This window comes from Rhinopithecus bieti, unplaced genomic scaffold (genome assembly GCF_001698545.2).
Source record: "Rhinopithecus bieti isolate Rb0 unplaced genomic scaffold, ASM169854v2 scaffold_23411, whole genome shotgun sequence".
Lineage (NCBI taxonomy): Eukaryota > Metazoa > Chordata > Mammalia > Primates > Cercopithecidae > Rhinopithecus > Rhinopithecus bieti.
In genome coordinates this window covers 776,073-800,323 of record NW_016811046.1, presented here as the reverse complement: position 1 = coordinate 800,323, position 24,251 = coordinate 776,073, and the positions used below count along the sequence as shown (strand labels likewise).

The 24,251-nt window shown below is 33.7% G+C and overlaps 1 protein-coding gene across 2 annotated transcripts in view; it reads left to right on the top strand.

Moving 5' to 3' along the window:
* Positions 1 to 24,251, top strand: part of EDIL3 (EGF like and discoidin domains 3) — a 458,492-nt gene that overhangs the window by 162,884 nt on the left and 271,357 nt on the right. The window contains exon 3 of one of the 2 annotated variants that reach the window (XM_017893438.1): positions 7,735 to 7,764. The exons of the other annotated variant lie outside the window; for it this stretch is intronic. Within the exon in view, the coding sequence (XP_017748927.1) occupies positions 7,735 to 7,764 (30 nt within the window). The remainder of the gene's footprint in view (positions 1 to 7,734; positions 7,765 to 24,251) is intronic. 2 annotated transcript variants of the gene reach the window in all.

Here is a 24,251-nt window from a genome sequence, read left to right as displayed (position 1 = left end):
CCACCTCGCCCGGCTAGTTTTTTGTATTTTTTAGTAGAGACGGGGTTTCACCGTGTTAGCCAGGATGGTCCCGATCTGCTGACCTCATGATCCGCCCGCTCGGCCTCCCAAAGTGCTGGGATGACAGGCTTGAGCCACCGCGACCAGCCGGTAATTTATTTTCTTTGTTTCTACCATGATTCAAATGATATCTGATTATTCACTGAATCCTCCTTTATAAGACAGAAATCCTGGAATTCATCCTAGTATTATTCACTAAAGACTTAGTTAAACAAATTATGCCATATCCATTAAATAAAATATTATTCAGTATATATTATATAATCCTCTTTTCATTTACTATATCATAAGTACGTATTTAATTATTTTATACATGTGTGTATGTATTCTGATGTTAAATGAATTTACTTCAAAATTCTGCTTGTGGTGAGTTTTTAGTTGGTAATTTAGGTGATTTAATAAATATACTTCTATTTTCTAATGCAAACCTTAACCCATTGTACCAATAGATTTTTTTGCCAACACTCTTAATCATTAGGTCTTGTCCAGCATTAACATTTTATGTGCAATGATTCTGTGGTTTTCTTAAGTGGATACTGTCACTGAGATTTGTGCCAGTATTGCTGATCTATTCATTACTTTTTAGTTTTTTGTTCTTTTGGTTTTAACAGATTTGCTTGTTAGATTAGCTCATTTGTCCAGACTTATGGAAATGAATTGAGGTTGAAGTGAGTAGTCTCCCACTCACAAATAAAGCAGAAATCCATAGAACATAAAAGAGCCTGAGAGTATCAGCTTCCTGCTGTCAGGTGCTATGAAACAAAATAACGTGGATGCTGTGACCATCTGAAATTCATATCTAGTGAGCTGGTAACCTCGGCTTCATGGCTTCTCTAGTGACATTAAACAGCATTCTCGTTGTAGAATTAATGATTCCCCCTTTCCTATATTACATTTTCAAAAAGATTATGAATGTATTAATTTTATTGAAAATAGATAAATCTGAGAAATCATTTATATTAACTTTTGATCTGCTTTATCCCTTACAAGTTTCTTCTTTTTATTTGCCCATGAATTTTCTTAGGTTTAATTTTCAATCCTCATTTTACAAAGCTAAAAGAAAAGGGTAAAACAGTCATTAAATTTACTTACAGACTTTAAATTTTAAATTTTCTCAATTTAAAATTGGACAGCTTTCCAAAAATATTTACTCAGGACCAATTGTATACACTGTGCAAAATTAAAACATTTGTCCTCCAGGGAAGAATAATGTCCGGCTTGGGAAACAAGGCTGGAAAATATTATGTACCATTCTGTTTAGAACTGGCTTTAGGTTATAGTTTAAAAGGTAGTGAGGGTAGAAGGGAATGTCTGGAGACTGAAATAAATACTAAGGAGTTGAAGGTGGTGAAACTTGAATTCAGTCAACAAGGATGGTATGGGTTTGGATAGGGAGGAAGGGCACACTTAATAAACAAAGGATATTTAAGGACAATTGAATAGATACACAAAAATATTGAATTGTAAGTCCCCTTGTGATATCAAATCACCTAACTTAAAGATACTTACTACTTCCTTTAAGTAAGAGAATTTGTCCTGATTATGTTCTCAAAGTATCTTTAATAACAGCTGGGATATGAATGTAGGCTACTCGAGTCATATTACTTTCCAGCTTCCCAGTACTCTGGCTTACTTTTATAAAATATGTGTTTTTGTTCGGTTTAGTTTTAGTTTTCTTACTCAGTGGCAAAAAATGAACCCAAAGCTTCCATTCTTTTTTTGTTATTTTTCTCATTTATACCTCTTTCTAAAATGAGAGACTCACAAATGCACCACTAATAGCTGTTAAAATGATTCACTGTATAAATACATTGTGAAACCTGTGTAAACTATATCACTACTAAATATTAAAAGTACATTTTGTGGTTCTATTTAAATGAATCTACTTAATTAATAAATCATAGTTTCATGTTTTCTGAGTTAGCTTAAAAATCCCAGATTTAATTTTTCATGAGACAATCTAATGGTCTTTAGAGCAACCATTGTCTTTATAACAATTATATTGTTTCCTTCTTACCCCAAGAAGGAAAATCTGATTTATATAACTACATATAGTTATAGAAACTATATATGTTTATGCATATATTTGTATGATGAAACATATTGAAAGATATAAGGCTTTCTTTGATGAATTTAATGATATTACAAAATGAAGCAGCTGAGTTTTATTTAATACAAATGACTGTATTAAACATTTGTGTATCTTTTCTTTCAACAAATATTTATTCAGTTCCTCCAGCATTCCACTGGTTTAAAAACTACGGATGTAATGGTGAGCAAAAAAAATGTTACAGCCCTGCCATCATGAAACTCCTAGTCTAATGGGAGAGACTAATGAAAATATAATATATGTTTACATGCTAACCACATATGTACAAAATTATGTTTTATGTATTATATATTATAAATACTTCAACGGATGCCATTCTCCAAATTTTGCACAGGAATAAAAATGCTTCTAAAATGTTGATAGAATGGAAACATTTTGATTATTCAAGCATTTTCTATGCAAATACAATACTGTGCCTCACAGTGACCCAAATACTCTGCAGTTCTGAGATTGTAGAGTTGACCACATCGTACGCTGTCTGAAACATTTGGCCAGGGGAAACTAATCTTTGTTATACTTTTCTCAGGGAAGAAGTTAGTAATAGCAACCTTGAAGGCTGAAGTCACATCCCAATTGGGCCATTGGCCAAGAACAACAGATAAACAAATAATAAAATAAAGATCAAATTAACCCAAACCTCTCTCCCAATGCTTCTGTGGATACTTCCGGAGGCAACTCCATATTCTTCTTTAATGACTGAGTTCACACATTTGAAATAATAGTTTACTCTAATTTTAGTAATGTCCCTGCTCCCCCCAGCACATAAACATACACATACATTAAGAGCACTTAACATCTGGGTGGGCATAAATAATCAAGCATAAATATCATAATTGCTATTTTTGCATCACTGCAGTTAAATAAAACATTCTAAAATATTGTCAGAATACAATAATACATAGTTCTTGTTACATTGGTTATGGAAATAATTAATGACTAGATAATTACATGGTTGCAAAACATACTTGATACATGCTTAGCCAAATTTATGATATAGCCAACAAAAGGATTAATAAGTCACTCTGAATTAACATTCACATGTAAAATATGTTATAATATACTAAGAAATGTAGTTTTTATATTTCATAATGAGATTTTCCTATTTGGTGGTAAGCCACACTGGGTGTAAAATTGTTTTGAATGGGTATAATTTCCAAGTTATAACAGTTTACTTAAAACACTCAAAAATGAAACAGACAAAAACAGAATATGTAAGAATTGTTGAAACCACACAAAGAGACTGGAATCTGTCTAATGAAGAAACTTACATGTTATAGTATCGTGTTGTATCAGGGTAACATATGGCCCGCTGGGTTTTAGTAGTTGTGCTTCACAGTTGATACTGTGAGGTACAGTTCACCGTTGTGAGGAAGAAATGAAGGAAGTTGTGAGAGTGAGGAATAAATGAAGAAAGGCAAGGAGAGTCTGTATGATGCCTTCCTGTTCTCCCAAGCACCACCACACCTCAGGAACATGTACACTGCTGGAATGTCCTGCAAAAGAGCTACTAACTTAAAAATCAATAAATGGGTTTATTGTATCAAAGCGTGGTGGTGAGCTCCCTGGAAAAATAAAGCACTGAAATCTCAGCTGCCCACTGAATGCATAGCCTGAGGGCTGTGTGGACTTCTGGTCTCAACTGCCTCAGATAATTAATTTCTTATGCATTCTAATATATTTTTAAAAGGAACAACAAAACTGATTAGGATTGTAGCAGAATGCCACTTAGATGTAAATAACAAAAAACTCAACTCAAATAATACAAAGTATGTTTTTTCCCTAGAACTAGAAGTCCAAAGGTAGGTCAGGATTCATGGTTGATATGATTCAGTGGCTCAACAATATCATCAAGAATCTAATATCTTTGTTTCTGCATTCTGCCTTTGAGCAGGATCAGCTTTCTTCTAAATCTGTCTCCCATTGTGGTTGCAAGGTGCATGCCAATGACTTCCGGGGCCACAAGCCTCTGTGTCTACCTCTAAAGGAGAGCGAGAAGGGGTTATTTCCAGACACTTTCTCAGAAGAGTGCGGAGCCCTTTTTTTCCCCAAAAGCCTCTCCTCACCTAAATACACACAAATATCTATCTCCTTATGTATAATTGTCCCCAAATGGGTACCTACACCTAGGTCAATAACTGTGGCCAAGAAAAGGGAACAGATTCAGTTAGTTCTCAGATACAGACCATTTACTAAATCCAAAGGGGCTGTCATCTTTCCCAAAAGCATTGCTATAGGTACCCAATGAAATCTGAAGATGATACAAGAAAACAGTGTTGAAAGCTCGTGAAACAACCAGAATATAAATTGCAAAAGGTTTTGTGTAAGGCTATTAATTTACTGCTGTAGTTCCAACAATGGTACCCATGGCTCTTTCTAAGCGAAATAAACTTTGATGGGTTAGAGTCAGAATTCTCAATATTTAGTGTTCATAGCGATTATCTACAGAGCTTATTAAAAATGCAGAATCCTGGGCTAAAACCCAATATTCAAATTCAGTAGGTGTGGGGCATTTTAACAGACACCCAGGAAGATTCTGTTATGGGTGACAGGAGGATTACACTTACTTAAATTCTGTATGTCTGATATATTTTTACTCTCTGTTTTCCTACCATGCTTATAATTTCAGTACATTCTTCTACATGCTAACCAAGTGGAACAATACACTTATTTGTTGGGTTGCTTATTTTTGGTTTTCTTGGTGTATGTGTTTAAATTCCCAGAATTAGAAGTGACTACATGTGCCATAGACTCTGATTTTTATTTTAATTGCTGATTTTATGACTTCTAAGAGGAAGAGAGAATAATCATTTGGATAGCGTGATAGTACCTTCTGTGATACTTGTTTCACAGAAATGTCATTAAAAAGACAGCTAATGCCCACTACGAGGTTTATTTTTACTCTGGGGCTCTAGTTGCCACCTGTTAATAGTTCATGATGTTTTGTTCAGTAAAGCAGTTAGCCTACAATGCTGTCTTTGTTACAGATATAACTAAAGCTGAATTATTACCAATACTAACCCTTGTGTATATGCCTTTATGAGTGTGAATAGTATGTTGGTTAATGACATCTACCCATATCAAGGAAGCACTGCTATGTAGAAGTTTCATAGAAAGAGAAATCTTTGCAAAGTTGTGTATTTGCTGGCTGTAATTGTGTTAATTTGTAACAGAGATACTTTCAGGTATTGCAAATTCAAGTGTAGACTGGTACACAGTTTGCCCTGTGGGATTTGCTTTTCAAAGGTTCTGATTACTATGACTCTTACTAAATTTGGAATTGTCTTCATTTCTGTACTTGCTAGTTCATTCCTAAAATTTCTTCCTTATTGTTACAAAATGGAAGAGTAAAATCTTAGCAACTTCTAATCTTCCTTCCTTAGACATCACTTCTTTAGGGTGCTTTGTATAACCAGTCAGGATCTCAGCTGCCGGTCTGTCCCTGGATTGTAAGGGAAATGGAAAAGCTTCCAAAGGAGAACTCCATTTCTTGAAAGGATTTCTCTCCTCAGCCTCTGTATCAATTTTCTTTATTTTCTCCCCAGTTTTATGCTTAAGTCCAGATAACATCATTAGGAGCATAACCCTCCCATGATCCAACACTTTAAATAATACCTAGTGAATTTCAATAAGCTGTCTGTCATCTGGTTTTTATCTTTAAGTAGAAACGGAATCAGCACTTTGTGAGACAATAAGGCATAGCAGAAGGAGTTCAGTTTTAAAGTCACACTGACATGAGCTCAAATTCAAATTGAACTCACACAGATTGTTCAGTCACTCTGAACCTCTGTACTTTCCTTTATCAAATGAGAAATATTTTAATCTCACGGTTGTTTTGACCATTAAATGAGTTCACACAGATACAGTGACCAGCCATAAGTGTAAGGATTATTTTTTTCTTTTGCATCTCTAGATTTTTGTTAACCATAACTCATCTAAGTCAGCACTTCTACAAGCCCCTGTGGTATTTTCCTAAAAGGGAATTCCTGGAAGCTACCATTTTTTCCCCTCTTTGAGCATGTTATGATATATTTTGGACATGATAAAGTGGCAAACAGCTTTTAAAATATTTATGTTCTCCACGCCATGCATGCCAACTGTGTTTGCTCTCTCCATTTCTTTATGTGCCAAGGAGGCGAGCCAAACAGTGTGAGAGGAAAATACTGTCAGGACACAAAGTCAGCTTGTCTAATGTGTACTCTGCGCAGATGTAACCTTAACGGAAAAGAGTGGAGACCACTCCCTGGCTCCACAGTGATACCTTGATTAACGAATCCACTGGGAAGAACAAAGTTCCTTTATAAACAATTCAGCTGAGTAAATTTTTATTTTAAAACTTCATGAATCAAGTGAAATAGTACTGGCTTGTGTCATATAATTCAACGGTAATATTCTGGGTAAACTGTACTTCTGCACAGAGCAGAAATACTTCCTCACAGAGTGTATGTTGAAGTATAAAAGTGAATAGATGGATTCTAGGCAAAATTGTGAAGCTGCTTCAGACAAACTTTTTTTTCACTCTTGTAATTGCTATGCTCCATCCTCCACATACACAGGGCAGTAGGTTATTGCCCTTGGAGTCTTGCTGCTCTCAAACCTTCCTACTTCTTAAAGCAGGAATCAACATGATTCACACGTTTATGAGTTACAGTTAATGTTACCTTATATTGATATTGCCTAGTAATACCACAATCCTGGCTACAAGTTAATACCATGTAAAGATTCTAACTTAATTGGTTCTATGTGGAGCCCAGAATTTGGGATTCTAATATACTTACAGGGTTGGTAACCACCACCCAAGGATAAAATTGTATTTTCATATTGTGGCCTTCTCTTTTATAATGTCTGTGTGTATCCATGTGTGGGCTGCAGAACATAAGTCAGAACCACCTGGGATCACTGTTTAAAATGCAGGTTCCTCTGTTCTTACCACAGAATCATCACTACTACATTTTGAAGTGTGTGGTATATGACACACACACACACACACACACACACACACACACACACGGAGAGCGAGAGAGAAAACTGGAATCTTCATGTTTAAGAAAAGTCCAAAGTGATTTTGAATCACTCTGAAGTTTAATTCTTCCTTTCTTATAACTTCTATCTCATGGAACACAATTTTTGACTGTCAACCATGACTTTTAATTTCTCTTTGCCAAATAGAAAATTGATGGTGGGCTAGCTCTATGTTATATACAATTCATATTTTTCAGCAATAATATTTATAATAATTTACACTCAAATTAACTAACGTTAATCTTGTTTGCAAAGGAAATCAAATTCAGACAATTTGATGTTTTTTTCTAATAAATATTAACAGATATTTTAAAGTATAGGAGTATATATATTTTGATTTAATGTGAATACTCATTAATCTGTTACCAAATAATGACAATTTTCTAATGTATACACAAAAGTACAAGTCAGGGACTTGTAGTTAGTGTTTGGAAATGTGAAATATATTTATGTTCAATCTCAATATCTCTTTTTCTCTTTCTCTCTCCCCACTTCTCCCTCCCTTCACTTCTACCCCATCCTCATTTCACCTTTTCCTTTTACAGCATCAGATGAAGAAGATCCAACTTCAGCAGGTAAAGTTCCTATGTTATAAAGATATTTCTTATTTAATGTCATGTCTTTAATAATAGAGAGTCAACCTTTTGAATAATATTTTCTCAGATTTCAACCAGAAAACTGGCACAGGTTTGTTTGTTTATTTATTTACTTTTATATTTGCTGAGCTCACTATGCTGTGCCAGACTAAATGATGTTGGTTAAGAGTTTTGAATAAAAGGAGAAAAGTCTTGAAATACACTAATACAGAGGAAAATACAATACACAATAGCAGATTGACATTAAACAATAAGGAAAATTAGAAAATGAGAACATTGAGAAAAATACAGGAAAATAATACAATGAGTAGAATGATAAAATTAAAAAGGAGGAAAATGGTAAAATAAACTTTGAGAAATACCTTTCATGAGAGAATACAGCACTGTCACATATATAACTGGCATCAGACATCCTATTCACTAGGTTTAAGGGTAGAAACTATGTCTGCCTCATTCATTTTATTTTAAAAATGTAATTTTTACAATTATAGTTTAATAATCCTGCAACCTGGCATCATGACTTAGTTCCTTATCTAGCTAATTAGTATTTATCAAACACAGGCTGTGGCCTGAACCATGTGCAATGAAGAATGCAAATGGTACAGATGGCATGGTACTTTCAACATGGTTCCAGGACAGTGAGACAGGTCAGAGAAATGCCAGAGAGACTAAAAACCAGACACAATTATAAGAATAAAATGGGAAGAAAAAGCTCACTTGATTAATTAATAAAAGACCAGACTAACATACCAACAACATCGGAAAAAAATAGAGTCAGTCTCTGAGATGCAGGCAGTTAGTTAGTGGTTGTACTGAAGAGAGAAGACCTCAACATTAGATGGATTCCTTTTAGTAACTGAGAAAAGGAGTTAGGCCTGAGAGACAAGAGCAGGAAGGGGCTCCTGAAATTAATGGTCAGAATGGTGCTTTCTTATATGGAAGGGGGGAAAGTAGCCCAGTTACTGGAACTCAGATACAAGATAGGGTCAGTTCAATTCATAGACCTGACTTATTTCAACTAGCCTGGCTTCATGACTTCTATCTCCGTGCAAAACTGTACAAGGATTTTACCTGTAGGAGTAAATGCAAAAGATCAAAGTTTCAGTGGAAGAAAACAAAATAAATATCTTACATTTCTTGGATAAATTCCAAGGATATATATAAATGTCATGTTGCATGATATTCATTATAACTATAACTGCCTTTGAAATGGAATCAGAGATTCAAACTCTCAATTGATGTTTCATTTTCATAATATTGTTAGATAGTCTATAACCTGATTTGGATAGGAACTCCTATTGTATTTCTCCCACTCTAGGCAGTATTCTGTAGCCTGTTTTAGGACCAACCTAATCACATGACTCAATAGCAAACTCATCTGTTTTTGAGTTTCCTCTGCCTAGTTTCTGCTTTGTTTGCCCTGACTTTGAAGCTTTGCTGTTGTTAGTGTTGTCCAAAGACTCTGTCTGTGTATCTGTCTATTGTGGCGTATATTTTCTATATAGACAATCCATATACTTGACACATAATTCAAGCAAGACAGAAGTGTTTGTGGTTAAGAGTAACGTTGCTCTGTCTTTATACCCCTAGTCTCTTAGTTTTCTTCCAGAGAGGCAACCCCTGTTAACTGTTTCTTGAGTCCTCTTCCAGAAAAACTCCAGGCCTGTGTTGTCCAATAGGGTAGTCACTAGCTACATGGGCTATTGAACACTCCACTATTCCAAATTGAAATTTAACGTAAGTATAAAATACACACTGGATTTCTTTATTGTTGTTGTTGTTGTTATTATTATTATTATTATTATTATCACTTTAGTTACAGGAGGCACATGTGCAGGTTGGTTACATGGGTATATTGCTTCTGGGTAGGGAGGAGAGTATCCAATAGGTAGTTTTTCAACCTACACCCCCTTCCTCTCCTCCACTCTCTAGTAGTCTGCAGGGTCTATTGTTCCCAGGTTTATATCCTTGTGTGCTCAATGTTTAGCTCCCACTCATAAGTGAGAATATGTGGTATTTAGTTTTCTGATACTGCATTAATTTTTTAATCATGGCTTCCAGCTCCATCCATGTTGCTGAGAAGAACATAGTTTCATACTTTTTCATGACTGTATAATATTCTGTAATTTATATGTATTACATTTTCCTTATCCAATCCACCATTAGCACCTAATTTGATTCCATGTTTTTGCTATTGTGAATAGTGCAGCAATGAACTTTAGTGCATGTGTCTTTTTGGTATAATGATCTGTCTTCCTTTGAGTACATACCCAGTAATGGGATTGCTGGATCTTATGGTAGCTCTGCTTTAAGTTCTTTGGGAAATCTCCAAACTACCTTCTATAGTGGCTGAACTAGTTTATGTTCCTACCAACAGTGAGTAAGAGTTCTCTTTTCTCCACAGCTTTGCCAGCATCTGTTGTTTTTTGATTTTTTAATAATGTCTGACTGGTGTGAGATGTTATCTCGCTGTGGTTTTTGATTTGCATTTCTCTGTTAAGTGATGAGCATTTTTTTCATATGCTTGTTGGTTTCTTGTATGTCTTCTTTTCAAAAGTGTCTGTCTGTGTCCTTTGCCCATGTTTTACTGGGGTTGTTTTTGCTTGTTGGTTTAAGTTCCTTTTAGATTCTAGATGTTAGACTTCTCTGGCTAAGACTTCCTCTGTCCGTATTTCTTAACTTTAATTGGACTTTCTCTTTGGGTGTCAATCTTTGACAGCAGCCATCATTTTCTAGCCCAATTCATTTTCATTTCTCCTGTCTGCTACCCACACCTTACTAAGTCGCTTGCCAAGCAGTGTTGATGCTATTGTAAAATTATTATTTTGTATAAAGAAAATAAATTGTAACCCAGTGTAAGCTATATTTAGGTATAATATAGCTATTTGTGTACTTTTTTTATTCTAAATCTATTTTCATAACTTCTCTGCTGACTAAGATATTTTTGTGAAATGCAACTGAACATTTTTTCTTCAAAATACTCATCTTCCTCCAGAGTGATATGCACATCATAGAATTTAAATTATGTTTTAAAAATACTTTCATTTCTAGATATGAACAGATGTTTTTGTTGTGATTTTAGCATAGACTTTTAAAATAGAACAAATGTGCTCTTAAGGAATATTTAGCTACATAATTTCACATATGGATTATACTAACATTGAGAAAATATGTCATTTAGTAAAGCAGACACTCCTTTTGTATAAAAAACAGACAATGGGAAACAAATGTTCTCCTTTTAATTTTATCAAGCTGTATAATAAAAAGAGTATATTAAAACATTTGGCAAAATATTATCAGATTTGCAAATAATTGATTTCATAAGGAATATGAATAATTATGAAAATTGGATTGAAATTTTGAGTTCATTTTAGTATCTCTTGACCTGAATTTTCAACACTTATTTTTTTAAAGGAATAGTTATTATCCTGTTCACTTATATTTTTCAGTAATCATATATAACAAATATGTATCTTTAATTTATAGCTTATTCATAATATATTTATTACAACATTAATATTCTGTTTTCACTCTCATCTCCTTTCACCAACAGAATTGATGCAGAATGATATTTTCCAAGCTCAGATTTATTTGTATTGTCCTCTTTTAACTTATCTCTCTTTCCTATTATTTCTCCATTTTGTTTCCGTTATCAGTGAAATGAAATCTTTTGTTTGCCAGAAAAAATGTATGTTAATTCAGCTTTCACATGTCCCCATATAATATCATTACCAGGTTCATACTATTCCAGGTTGGACAGTATCTGCTTCAAATATATATGTTAATTTCTATAAATTAAATATTTATTTTTCTAATTGGAGATAAGCCACTTCTCAAAGGAATAGAATAAATAATAAAATAAAAGGTTTTTTTTCCTGCCAAAAAGTCACAGCATCCTGATTAATAGTTGTTAATGTATGAATTTTGAATTTTAAAATGATAATTTTTTGAACAAATCTATACATGACTTACCTAAAAATGTAAGTTCCTAGTGGATATTACCACTCATACTATTTAGTAAACATTTTAATGTATTGATATTATATGACAAATCTAGGTTGTTTTAATCCCATAGGCACACAGAGTTGGGTTAATTAGAATTCAATAGTTATGATATATTCTCATTGTTTATAACTATTTTAAAAGTAAATAATAGATATTTATCTTCAATAACATATAGAATGAAAAACATCAGGAAGACAAAAAATAAATGAGAAAATTGTGGAGACATTATTGTTTTATTTGTGTTATAATGCTAAAAAATAATATGGATTTTTTCTTTACAATGGAATACAATTGATTTGCCTTATATTTTGAATTATTGAAAGACTGCCTCATTAAAACAGATAATTGATCCCTCCACTTTGTTTCCATGTAACTCAGATTATATTTAATAAAATAAATTTCAGAATGAAAATATTCTTATACTTTAGACAATCACATTCTGTCTTTGGTTATTTCTTCATATGTACCCACATTCTTTTATTTGAACTTCTAAATTGCCTTGCAAATAGCAAGTGCTTAATCAATGTTTTAAAATGTTGACTCGTAGAGGAGATGCAGAATACATAATATCTGCATTTGTAATAGTAGGCATGCATCCCCTTATTGATTGTGAAGCATTGGCTTGTTAATCACTTTCAGTTCTGAATGTTCTGGTAGAATATATTAGCCTAAAAGACCATATTTTGTAACATCTGAGTTATGAGGGCAGATTCACTTAACACCTGCTTCTTTAGCTACCAGAAGCTTCTTTTTATTTATCCTACTTGAATCTTACATTCAGATATTTAAGCATCTTGTTTTATTGAGTATAAAAACACATCAATGAACTATAGAGAAATTTCTTCAATCTGAGTTATATTTTAAGATATAATTACAAATTAATGAGAGTCACATTGTTAAAGCAGAAACTGCACCCCAAAATGCATCACTTTTAGAAGTGATATATTTAATCTAATTATATTGCTATTGCACAAATAATTTTTGGAAACTACTTTCTTGAAACTGCCTTCTGAATCTGCTTATGGGATTGCAACATCAACTATTATTTTATAGTCTCTGAAGTGTGCTGCTATATTTATCTGCCTTTGGTCTAATATATATGCCTTTAAAAACAAAGATTTGCAAATATTAAGAATGTGAGGGGGTATGAAATACAGATAAGATTACAACTTTGAAATTAACAACATTCACCTGAACATATGACATGTATTTTTGAAAGGTAAAATCAAATAATACCTTGAAACAAAGTTGTCAGTGATTGCTTTCCTTATGTTGCACAAATCCAATTTTCATTTAGCTTTTATTTAAGTTTTTCAATAGACACTTCGTAAACTGACTATAACAATACTTATTTCTATCTCCTTTGGAAAAAAATAAGACATACAAATTTGAATATTGGCTGCTAAAAATAAACTATATAAAATATAATTTAACTATAAGGTGTAGCAAATCAAGTTTATTCTCACAATTTCCTCATTGCTTTTAATTTATTTGGTCTTACTAGCTATAATTTTAGATATTTAAAAATATCATTCATTTATCACAAGGAAATCATTCATCCATCCCTCAAGGAAATCGTTTAAAACAGGGCTGGGAATTGAAAATTAGTGGATGGGACCAAAATCACTTAGAAAATGACACAGTAGAGATCTTGTAGCTACACAGTAAGTCTGTGGTTAAAACAAATTAAAACCATAACTTATTGTTTTGTTCATATCACCTCAAATAAAAAGCTTGCATTTTATTTTTTCCCTCTTCTCTTGCCTAAGGGGAGGTTTTTAATTACTTTGGCAGTTTTTTAATACTACAAGTGGAACTGAGTTTGGATTTCTATAAAAGTAGCTGTTAATATTAGATTAACTCATATAATAATGAAAACATTAAAAAGGGAATTTTCAGATATATGTAAATGGTAAAAATATTTTGTTCTTTTTTTGTATAAATTTAAGATATAAAATGTGATGTGTTAAATACATATATAGTAAAATGATTACTATAGTCAGAATAATTTACATATCCATCACCTCATGTTGTTACCTTCGTGCGTGTGGTTAGAGCACTGACAATCTACTCTCTCAGCAAATTTCTATTATGTAATACAATATTATTGTCATTGTACTCATATTGTGCATTAGATCTCTAGGCTTTTTCATCCTACATAACAACTTTGTACCGTTTGACTTACATTTCCCCCATTCTTTATCCCCATCCCCAGTAACCACTATTCTACTCTATTTATATGTATTCAAATTTTATTTTTTTTAGATTTCATATATAAGTGAGATCATTCAGCATTCTTCTTTTTGTGTCTGGCTTTTTAAACTTGGCATAATTCCTCCAGATTCATCCACATTGTCACAAGTGGCAGAATCACCTTCTTTTATAAGGCTTAATAATATTCTATTATATAAGTTCCTTATCTATTTATTAATCAATGGACACTCAGATTGTTTAAAAGTTGGTTCCTATAAATAATGCTGCAGTGAACATGGGAGTGCAGATATCTGTATGATATTATTTCATCTGGGTGTATACCCAGAATAGGGATTGCTAGGTCATATAGTAATTAGATTTTTAATTTTTTTGAGGAACTTCCATACTATTTTCCATAATGGCTGCACCAGATTACATTCTCACAAAGAGTGTTCAAAGATTTCCTGGACCCATGTCTGATATAACTTATAAAAATGAACTCAAAACAGATTGAAAACTTAAATATAAGCTCTGAAACCATAAAACTCCTAGAAGAAAAAAATATAGAGGAATAGCCCCTTGACTATGATTTTTTGGATGTCACAGCAAAAGCTCAGGTAGCAAAAGCAAAAATAAACAAGTGGGACCACATCAGTCTAAAAATTTTCTGCACAACAAAGGAAACAATCAAGATAATAAAATGACAGCCTGCAGATTGTGAGAAGATATTTGCCATGTATCTGGTAAGGGATTAATATCCAAAATATATAGAGAACTCATATGAGTCAATTGCAAATAGAAAAATAAACCAGTTAAAAAGTGGGCAAAGAATCTGAATAGACATTTCTCCAAAGAAGACATGAGAATGGCAATAGATGTTTGATAAGGTGCTCAACATCACTGAGTGAAATTCCAGTGAAAACCATAATGAGATGGCACCTCACACGGTAGGATATCAAAAAGATAATCCTTTTGAAAATCATATTAAAACATAAAAATACAAAAGCCATAGTGTTCTTCATATATTTATAAAGTTAAAATTATTGTAATTTACTTAAATGTAAAGCTGTGTATGTGACGTCTTATCAGTTCATTCCAACTGGTAGTGATGATAGAGATCACTGGACATAACAGCTGATAAAATATTTATTATGAACTCTGTGATGTTCACAGAGATGAAGAAAATGGTGATTTGGCATACCAATGCATTCATACCTTCACCAGTTCCTTTGAATTTTTAACATTTTAATCATTTAAATTACTAGCTTTGACATTGAAGAAGTACACCTAAGAACAATACTATTTTCATATACAAAGGTTAATAATAGAATATGGGCAGCAGTAGTAAAGAGTTGAAGCTGTGGTTTTTATATTAGCAAGTTAAAAGTCATTCATAAAACAAATATGTATTTCGTATATACACACAGGATACAGAGTGATTAGATATTTTCTCTAACTTTTGAAATATTTAATTTTAGTTCCACAAAAACATCATTTCTGTTTATGGTGAAGTTTTATTTTCTTAACTATGCTACGGATATCTCTTAGTTTTCTTTCTCGTTTTCTTGTGGAGTTTAATTTGGCATGGCTGACTATGCTCAATTTATTCTATAACTCATGCATTTTGAAAATAAATGATATTTTATCACATTATTTTCTAATGAACAAGAGTTGCTTGTGCTTTCTGATTTTAGTATTTTATTTCCTTGGGGACTGAAATAGAACTACACATTCTCATTTTTGTTTGCCTTACATTTGCTACAAATTTATCTCCTGTTTTATAAATAAATGCATATTTTCCCTCTAGTGCCTGGAGCAACTTTACTAATTGTTTTATTGAGTATATTCTTGTTCATAAATATACTCTAATCAGGCTCAAATATTAAAACCTGATATATAAAAACCAAAAAAATGCTACAATATTTAAAATCAGATAGAAGTAATTATTTGTAGATTCTCAGAGGAACAGGGGAAAAAAAATCACTGCTTCTAAAGATGTGACTTTGGTCAGTTTACTAAGACATTAGTGGAAAGAACAAATAGTGCTTACATTTCCTTTTTTAAAACAAAATTAAACTTCCTTCTTGATAGGTGTGTGATAGTGATGTTTACCTGTGAGACAAAGAATTGTAATTTAAGTTTCTGTTATATGGATGTGTTTTTTCATATTTTTACTAAAATAAACTTTGTTGTAGAACAGGATCATGGTGCCAGTAGGGACTTTGGAAAATTGTATACACATCTTTCTCTTTAGACAAGTTGAAGAATTAAACTATCACAGGAGTGAAAAATAGTATCTTTACATCTTGACATACATATCTATGAATATAGTTGTATAATCCATCATCTTTCCCCCAAACTGTAAAATCAGAGTTAGCATAAACACTTAAAATAATAACATCTTATTGTTATGTAAAATTTAAATCTCTCATGGTACCGCCTTAAAACCGTTATATTTTCAGTTACATATGTTAATATCTAGCAATACATATATTCAAAAATAGTTATTATGTATTGTGAACTGATTCCTTAGTTCTAGGTAACAGAAAAGTCAATTTAATATAGATTAAATACAGATTAAATGATAACTCACACAGAGTTGAGAACAGTTGGCTCAATGATATTACTAAAAGTCTGGTTTCTGCTCTTCTTTTCCAATATTTCTGTTCTATCTACTGTGGCAGAAAATTTATCTTAGTAGTAACACTGGTTTCTCCATGGCTGTAATATGTCTGCCAACAGCTACTGTGGCCATATGCATCCTTATACATGACCAGAGAGGGCACAAAAATGCTTTCAAGGCAGGAGTCCTGAGATCACTCTGACTGGACAGACTTAGATCCCTTCTGTTTATCTTGAAAAAGTCAGCCAATCAAGATTGTCCCATGGAGTATGAGATTTATTTTAGCTTTCTTTGAAGATTGTGAGCTATGTGACTAAGATGTGGGTACATGAACAAAAATGAGAGTACTCCTTAAGAACAGAATCAGAGAAATGCACACTAGGTCACCAATCAACGAAGCCAATAGGAAATGATGGTTATAACATCTCTTTTGTCACTTTAACTACCTTCATGGTTATTTTCTATACATTGCTATGTTTTCATCCTATTTTATAAAAACTATGAGACCCTGAAAATCTGGTTATTGAGAACTAAATTTGATGTATATCTCAATAATACTAAAATGTATATTCATATGTGCATTGTCAGGCATTGTAACTTTTAAAATCCCAGCTTCACCATAGCCTTTATTTTATCTTGTTCTATATAAACATTTTCAAGTGTGCCAAAACTGGATGTGCACTATCTGTACTGAACTGATCTGTACTGAACGGATCTGTACTGAACTGATCTTTTAATTCTTTTAAGTTTTAATTTTCATGGGTTCATAGTAGATGTATATGTTCATGGGAAATATGAGATATTTTTATGCAGGCATACAATTAGTAATAATCCCATCACAGAAAGTGGGATATCCATCTTCTCAAGCATTTTCCCTATGTGTTAGAAATGATCCAATTATACTCTTTTAGTTATTTTTAAATGTGCAGTAAATTATTGTTGACTGCAGTTGCCCTGCTGTGCTATTCAACTCTAGATCTTATTCATTCTATCTACCTATATTTTTATACTCATAAACCATCCGCACTCCCCACCCCCCTGCCCCCTGTACTACCCTTTTTAGCCTCTGGTAACCATCATTCTACTCTCTTATCTCTGTAAATAAGTGCTCCTGTAAATAAGTGAGAATATGCAAAGTTTATCTTTCTGTACCTGGCTTATCTCATTTAACGTAATGATCTCCAGTTCCATCCATGTTATTGCAAATGACAGGATCTCATTCTTTTTTTATGACTGAATAGTACTCCATTGTCCATATGTACCACACTTTAAAAATCCATTCATCTGTAGATGGACACTTAGTTTGCTTACAAATCTTGGCTATTGTGAATTGTGCTGCAGTAAACATGGGAGTACAGCTGTCTCTTCGATACACTGATTTCCTTTCTTTTGGGTATATACCTAGTAGTGGGATTTCTGGATCATCTGGTAGTTCTGTTTTAGTTTTTTGAGGAAACTCCAAATTGTTTTCCGTAGTGCTTGTACTAATATACATTCCCACCAACAGTGTATAATACAAGGGTTGCCTTTCCTCCACATCCTCACTGTCATTTATAATAATATTGCCTATATATTGTAATTTTGATTTGCATTTCTCTGATGATCAACGCTACTGAGCACCTTTTCATAGACCTACTTGCCATTATCATTTGTCTCAAGAATTTTTTAAATTTCCTTCTTAATTTCTTCATTGACTCACTAGTCATTCAGGATCATTTTGTTTAATTCATGTATTTGTGTAGTTTCCAAAATTCCCCTCATTAATGACTCGTATGGTCTTGGATACTATGCAGAAGAATTCTCAGGATCTCTTCCCCTACTTTCTCCCAAACAAAAGGAGTCTCTCTCTCTGTTCTGAGATGCCTGGAGCTGGAGTAGGGGTGACGCAAGCACCTCTGTGGCCACCAACACTGGGATAGCACTGAGTCAGACCTGAAGCCAGCACAGCACTGGATCTCACCCAAGGCCCACAGTAACCACACTGCCTGGCTACCTCCTGTGTTTGCTAAAGGCCTCAGGGCTCTACAATCAGCAGGTGACAAAGCCAGCCAGGCTTGTGTCCTTTGCTTCAGGGTGGCAAATTCCCTCCTGGTCCTGAGGTACTCTCTTCTGCTGTGGCTGAGCTGGCACAGAAAGCACAAGACAAAGTCCTTCCCACTCTTTCCTCCCCTTTCCACAACCAGCGGACTCTCTCCCCATGGCCACCACTGCCCCAGGCTCACAGTGAGTACTGCCTGGCTATAGCCAATGTTCATTCGAGGACCCAGGGCCCTTCAGTCGTCAACTTGTGGTGAGTGCTGTCAGGCCTGGGACTCTCCCTTCAGGGCACCAGTCTCCCCTCTGGTCCATTACAGGTCAAGAAACACTGTCCAAGAGCCACGGCCTGGAATCGGGCTCTCGGGAGCCTGCTTGGTGCTCTGCCCAACTGTGGCTGAGCTGCTACCTAAGCTGATTTTTGATTCTTATGATGTTTGCTTTGTTGTGTGGATAGTTGATTTGGTGTTCTTGCAGGGAGGACAATTGGTGGAGGCTTCTCTTCAGCAACCTCACTCCGCCTCCACCCCAATCTTTTCTTTTAAACTTTAATGATTGGTTTCTATAGGAACAACTAAATTTACTCAGCCTTATTTCTGAGGAACTGCTTAATATAATCCTTCTCTCTCACATTTTAAACACTGACAAAATTGTTAAACTGCATTGTCTAGAACATTCCTAAGAGTATTAAATACTGTCTTTAGTTATGTTAGGTTGATATTATCTTATTCGATATAAAAATGACATACAGCCAAAACACAATAATTTTATCTTTAAAATAGAGAATAACCGTTCAAATTTAGTCAAATTTTTAAACTTGAGAAAAAAGTGACTTAATATTTGTTTATATGTTGCTGTAGCATTAAAATTCAACTTTTAAAACTTCTATTATGATGTTGAAAGATAGTCCTAGAGGTGTAAATTAAATTTTGATTAAATGTCTTTTGAAATTTCATAATTTTCTTTTCATTTTGAATTATTAATACTTAGATTTTGTGCTGTTGACCTTTAGAATGCTAGAAGACAAGCCAGAAATCAAACCCAAAGTAACACCAAGCACTGGAAAAGCATCAAAGTTAAAAAAGTAATAAAGATACCATTATTAACGGGAATAAAATTATGTAAATGGAAAATGATTTAAAAAGGAAAAGAGAGTTTATCTCTCAGGATTATACAGTTCTCCAGAGAAACAGAACCAAAAGGATGTGTGTGTATGTGTGTGTGTGTATGTGTGTGTGTGTGTGTGCACGCATGTGTGTGTAATAGATACATGGGTAAGTAGATTTATTTTAAGGAATTGGCTTATGTGGTTGTGAGTGCTGGCAAGTCTAACATGTGTAGGGCAAAGAAGCTGGAAATTCAGGGAGGATTTCTGTGTTAGACTCTTGAGGCTCCTCTTCTCAGGGAAATCAGTTTTTGCTCTTAAAGCTTTCAGCTCACTGGATGAGACCCAACTCTATTAGCAAGGGTCATCTTTTTTACTTAAAGTCAACCGATTGTAGACGTTAATCACATTGACAAAATATGTTCACAGCAATATCTATATTAGTATTGGACCAAGAAGTTGGGCACCATATCCTAGTCAAATTGACAGGTAAAATTTAACTATCACAGAGAACCAGAAAAAATATAAACACAAACTATTTTATTTACCAAAGAATGTGTGTCAGAGAAAATAGATTGAACATTATTTCCAATGTTTAATCATAATTAATGTTGGCCTCTATCTGTGCAGACTTAGACTTAGAGGTTTCTTTAATTTCTAGTCCTCCCTGCATTAGCTGGATTCATCTTTAAGAGCATCTCCATTTGCCTGAATAATTTTTTTTGGCTGTCCTTGGATTTACTCCAATGTTAAATCTTATACGAGTATGAAGAGGTGTTTACTTACTATTATGGAGATTTCCTGGCTCAGGGAAGACGTTCAACTTTCTGGATAGGATGGATAGGATAAAACGCCATGGGCCTTCAGGTCTGCACCTTCAGGGGCTTTTGTCTTCTGACAAATAGCTGTCTACTGTCTATGAAGCATTTTCTTTCTACAGGTTAACTTTTCCTCCTCTGTAAAATGGGACAATAAGGGCACCCACCTTAGAGGTTTGCTGTAAAGATCGCACTCAACAATACATGTAAAGAGCTCATCACAATGTTGCTCATCCTGTAATAGGGACTGCACAGGAAATCTAAGCTACTATTTTTACTTTCATTATTCTCTTTGCTGTTTGCCATATTAATATTGTAATTTTGATTATGATTTTTTAATTTAGTCAATATGCAGAGGCCTCTATGTAGAGTATTTTGCTTAATTTTCACAATTAACAAATACTGCATATATATAATTTAAAGAGGAGAACACTAAATGTTAAAGTGTATGAAGAAATATGTACGAGGTTATATAATAATCAAGTAACAGAATCAGGATTCAAGTTCAAGCTTCTCTGGAAAAACTGGTGCTTATCTTACAGCAGCAAACTCAGCCTTTTTATTCATTTATAAAGAGTTTTAAATGTCATGTATTTCTTGTAATTGTAAAAGTTATATAGAGTTATTCAACTTTTGTTATGCATATATTATAAAATTATACATTATAATATGTGTAAAACTTTATATATTATTTTAAATGCCTCTCTGATCACTACAGCAGTTTATGAATCACATAAACATTGTGGAAAAGAATAAAATAGGAAATGAAAATCTCCCTGACTGCCTTCATCCATTTTACATACTTGCGTTAAAAATACATATTCTGCCTTAATCTAGCTCCTCTTACAGGCTTCATTTTCATGTCAATGGCTTAAGCCAAAATCGTTAAGGTCTATTTTGATGACACCCTCTCTCTACATTTAGTCCACAAGGTCTTTTTAGCTTCATTTAAAAAATATATCCAAACTCTAATCAGACAGTCCAAGGCAGAATCTTCTCACTCATGGATTTGCTGGTACTCTAGGCCCCTCTTCAGTCTCTTCTCAAAGGAGCTGGCAGCTTGATTCTTTTACAAGGCTGTGAGCACCCATCACTCTTCGGCCCAGGTCCTCTAGTACCTCTCATCTGGCCCTGATGAGACATAAACCCTGGACACGTTGTTCTTATAGGCAGGGCTTGGCACTCACAGGTGGGTTACCTGAAGGACTTCTCTTGCCTGTATCTGCATGACTACTCAGTCACATCCTTCATGTCTTCACATGAAGGTGCGTTCTCAGAGAGGCCTTCCTTTGTCTCTAAAAAGTTCACACTTCTCCACTTTGTCAGTCTTTTGCCTGCATATTTTTAATATTATTAATGTTGTTTTTAAAGTATCTGCCGATCTTACTTATGTAACTTATTTATTTCTGTCCAGGCTAAATATAAACTCCTAAGGGCTGGCATATTTTTTGTCTATATTTGTTCACAACTGAATCCCCTCCTTCTAGAACAAGTGTTTGATACATAGTAGATGCTTCATAAATATTTGTTGTGTGATCAAATTAATGAATAAATTAAGCCATACAGATTTTATGCTGACTTTATTGCATTATTAACTCAAGAACACACATAGGGCCAGGTGCGGTGGCTCATGCCTATAATCCTAGCACTTTGGGAGCCCAGGGTGGGTGGATTACGTGAGCTCAAGGAGTTCGTGACCAGCCTGGGCAACACAGGGAAATCCCGTCTCTACTAAAACACAAAAAAATGGCCAGGTGTGGCAGCATGTGTCTGTAGTTCCAGCTACTCCAGAGGCTGAGGCAGGAGAATTGCTTGAACCTGGGAGGTGAAGGTTGCAGTGAGCTGAGATTACACCACTGTACTCCAGCTTGGGTGACATAGCAAGACTCCGCCTCTAAAAAAAAAAAAAAAAAAGATCACACTTAGTTTTCCTTATAGGATGATACAAAGAGAGGGATGATGATAGATATATTTGCAAATAGATGAAATAAATAAAAGGAGAATCCCAATAATTTGATAAGAATATTAAAGATGCTGTAAATGACAGGCAACTCTCCTTGTCCGTGGGTTTTCCATCTAGGGATTCAAGCAACCATATATTGAAAATATTTGAACACAAAAGACAATAAAATAATACAAAATATAAATAGGAAACAATAATAATACAAAATATAAATAAGAAAAAATATAAATAGGAAACAATAAAAAAATGTAAACAACTATTTACATTGTATTAGGTGTTAGAAGTAACCTAGAGATGATGTAAAGTGTGGGGGGAGATATACATAGGTTATATACAAATGTTATGCCATTTTATATAAGATACTTGAACATCTGAGGATTTTATCTCCCTGAGGGTTCCTGGAATCCATCCCCACAAATACTGAGGGACAATTGTATTATTTAAATTCCTTGGCAGAAAAAATCCATTACATTGATCTTTGTTTTCTGCTTTTGCTGCAGTAGAAGAAAATTACTTTTGCTTAGTAATTCTTTCAGTGTGGTGTTGTAACAATGGCAATGATTTAGCCATTGTTAGTAATCACTGGCAGGAAACCACAGCAGTGATTTTAAGACATCTCAAATATGATAACCACCATCATCTAATGCTGGGTATGGGTAAAAGAGTCAGAGAGGTTAAGGGAGATGGTGGATCAGAGGACAGCACTGGTTATGCAGGGGAAGGGGCAAACCTGCACATCCACTTGGCTTCCTAAGTTTGAGGTCCACAAGGAATTAGGAAAGGACCTGCAATTTCTTTATACAATAACTACCTCATTATTGCATTGTTATTCATGTCTCATTAAACTCACAGACATCTTCAAGTAATTTATTTTCAAGATTACATAGAGAGAATTTTTTAAACCTTTAAGTAACATATTTAAAATAAAATAAAACATACCTGGGTATAGTGTTCTTGTGAGATACCTTTTTTTGAGAAAATATATTTATTTGAAGCAGATCTTCAACTGCTAGAATTCAACAAGATTTAAGTATGTTTCATATCTACTTGCCTGTTTTTTCTTTCTCTAGACGTAAATCTAAATAAAAAAATATCTAGGGTTTTAATCCAGTTTTAAAAATGTTACAACATTATTGGTTGCTTTTAAAGCTTTGCTAGAAACTCTTGAAAAAGAATGAGCTGTACATTTCTCAATAATAAAAACAAAGAATTAAAACCACTGTACAGATTAGCCAATGGTTTTTACCAAAGCTTGAGATGTTCTTTAAAGGACAACTTAAGACTGAGGACCTTTGAAACTATTGCATTTCATAATTTAGTGTTTAAATGTGTTGCGAGGAATTGTGCAAGTACTCAGCTACTAAGTAAAACAAAACTAAAATAAGACAAATTATAAACAGAATGGTTAGGGATTTATTTTTTCCAGAAACATTTTAGTATTCTGCATCTTTGTCTATCTTAACACAATGAGTTAGTTATACTAAGTCTTATTTATAAGATCGTCAAAAAAACACTGAAAACACTGATCAATGTTAAGTTACTACAGAATGATAATCACCAGCCTGATATTCTGTAGCCAGAATGCTCAAGCAAGTTGTAGTACTTTTAAAATTTCTGAGAATTTATAGAGCTGTTAGAAGAGGAAGATTAGCATATTTTTAAGTAACTTGAATTTTCAAACTGTGATTTTTTTTTTTTTTTTTTTTTTTTTTTTTTTTTTTTTTT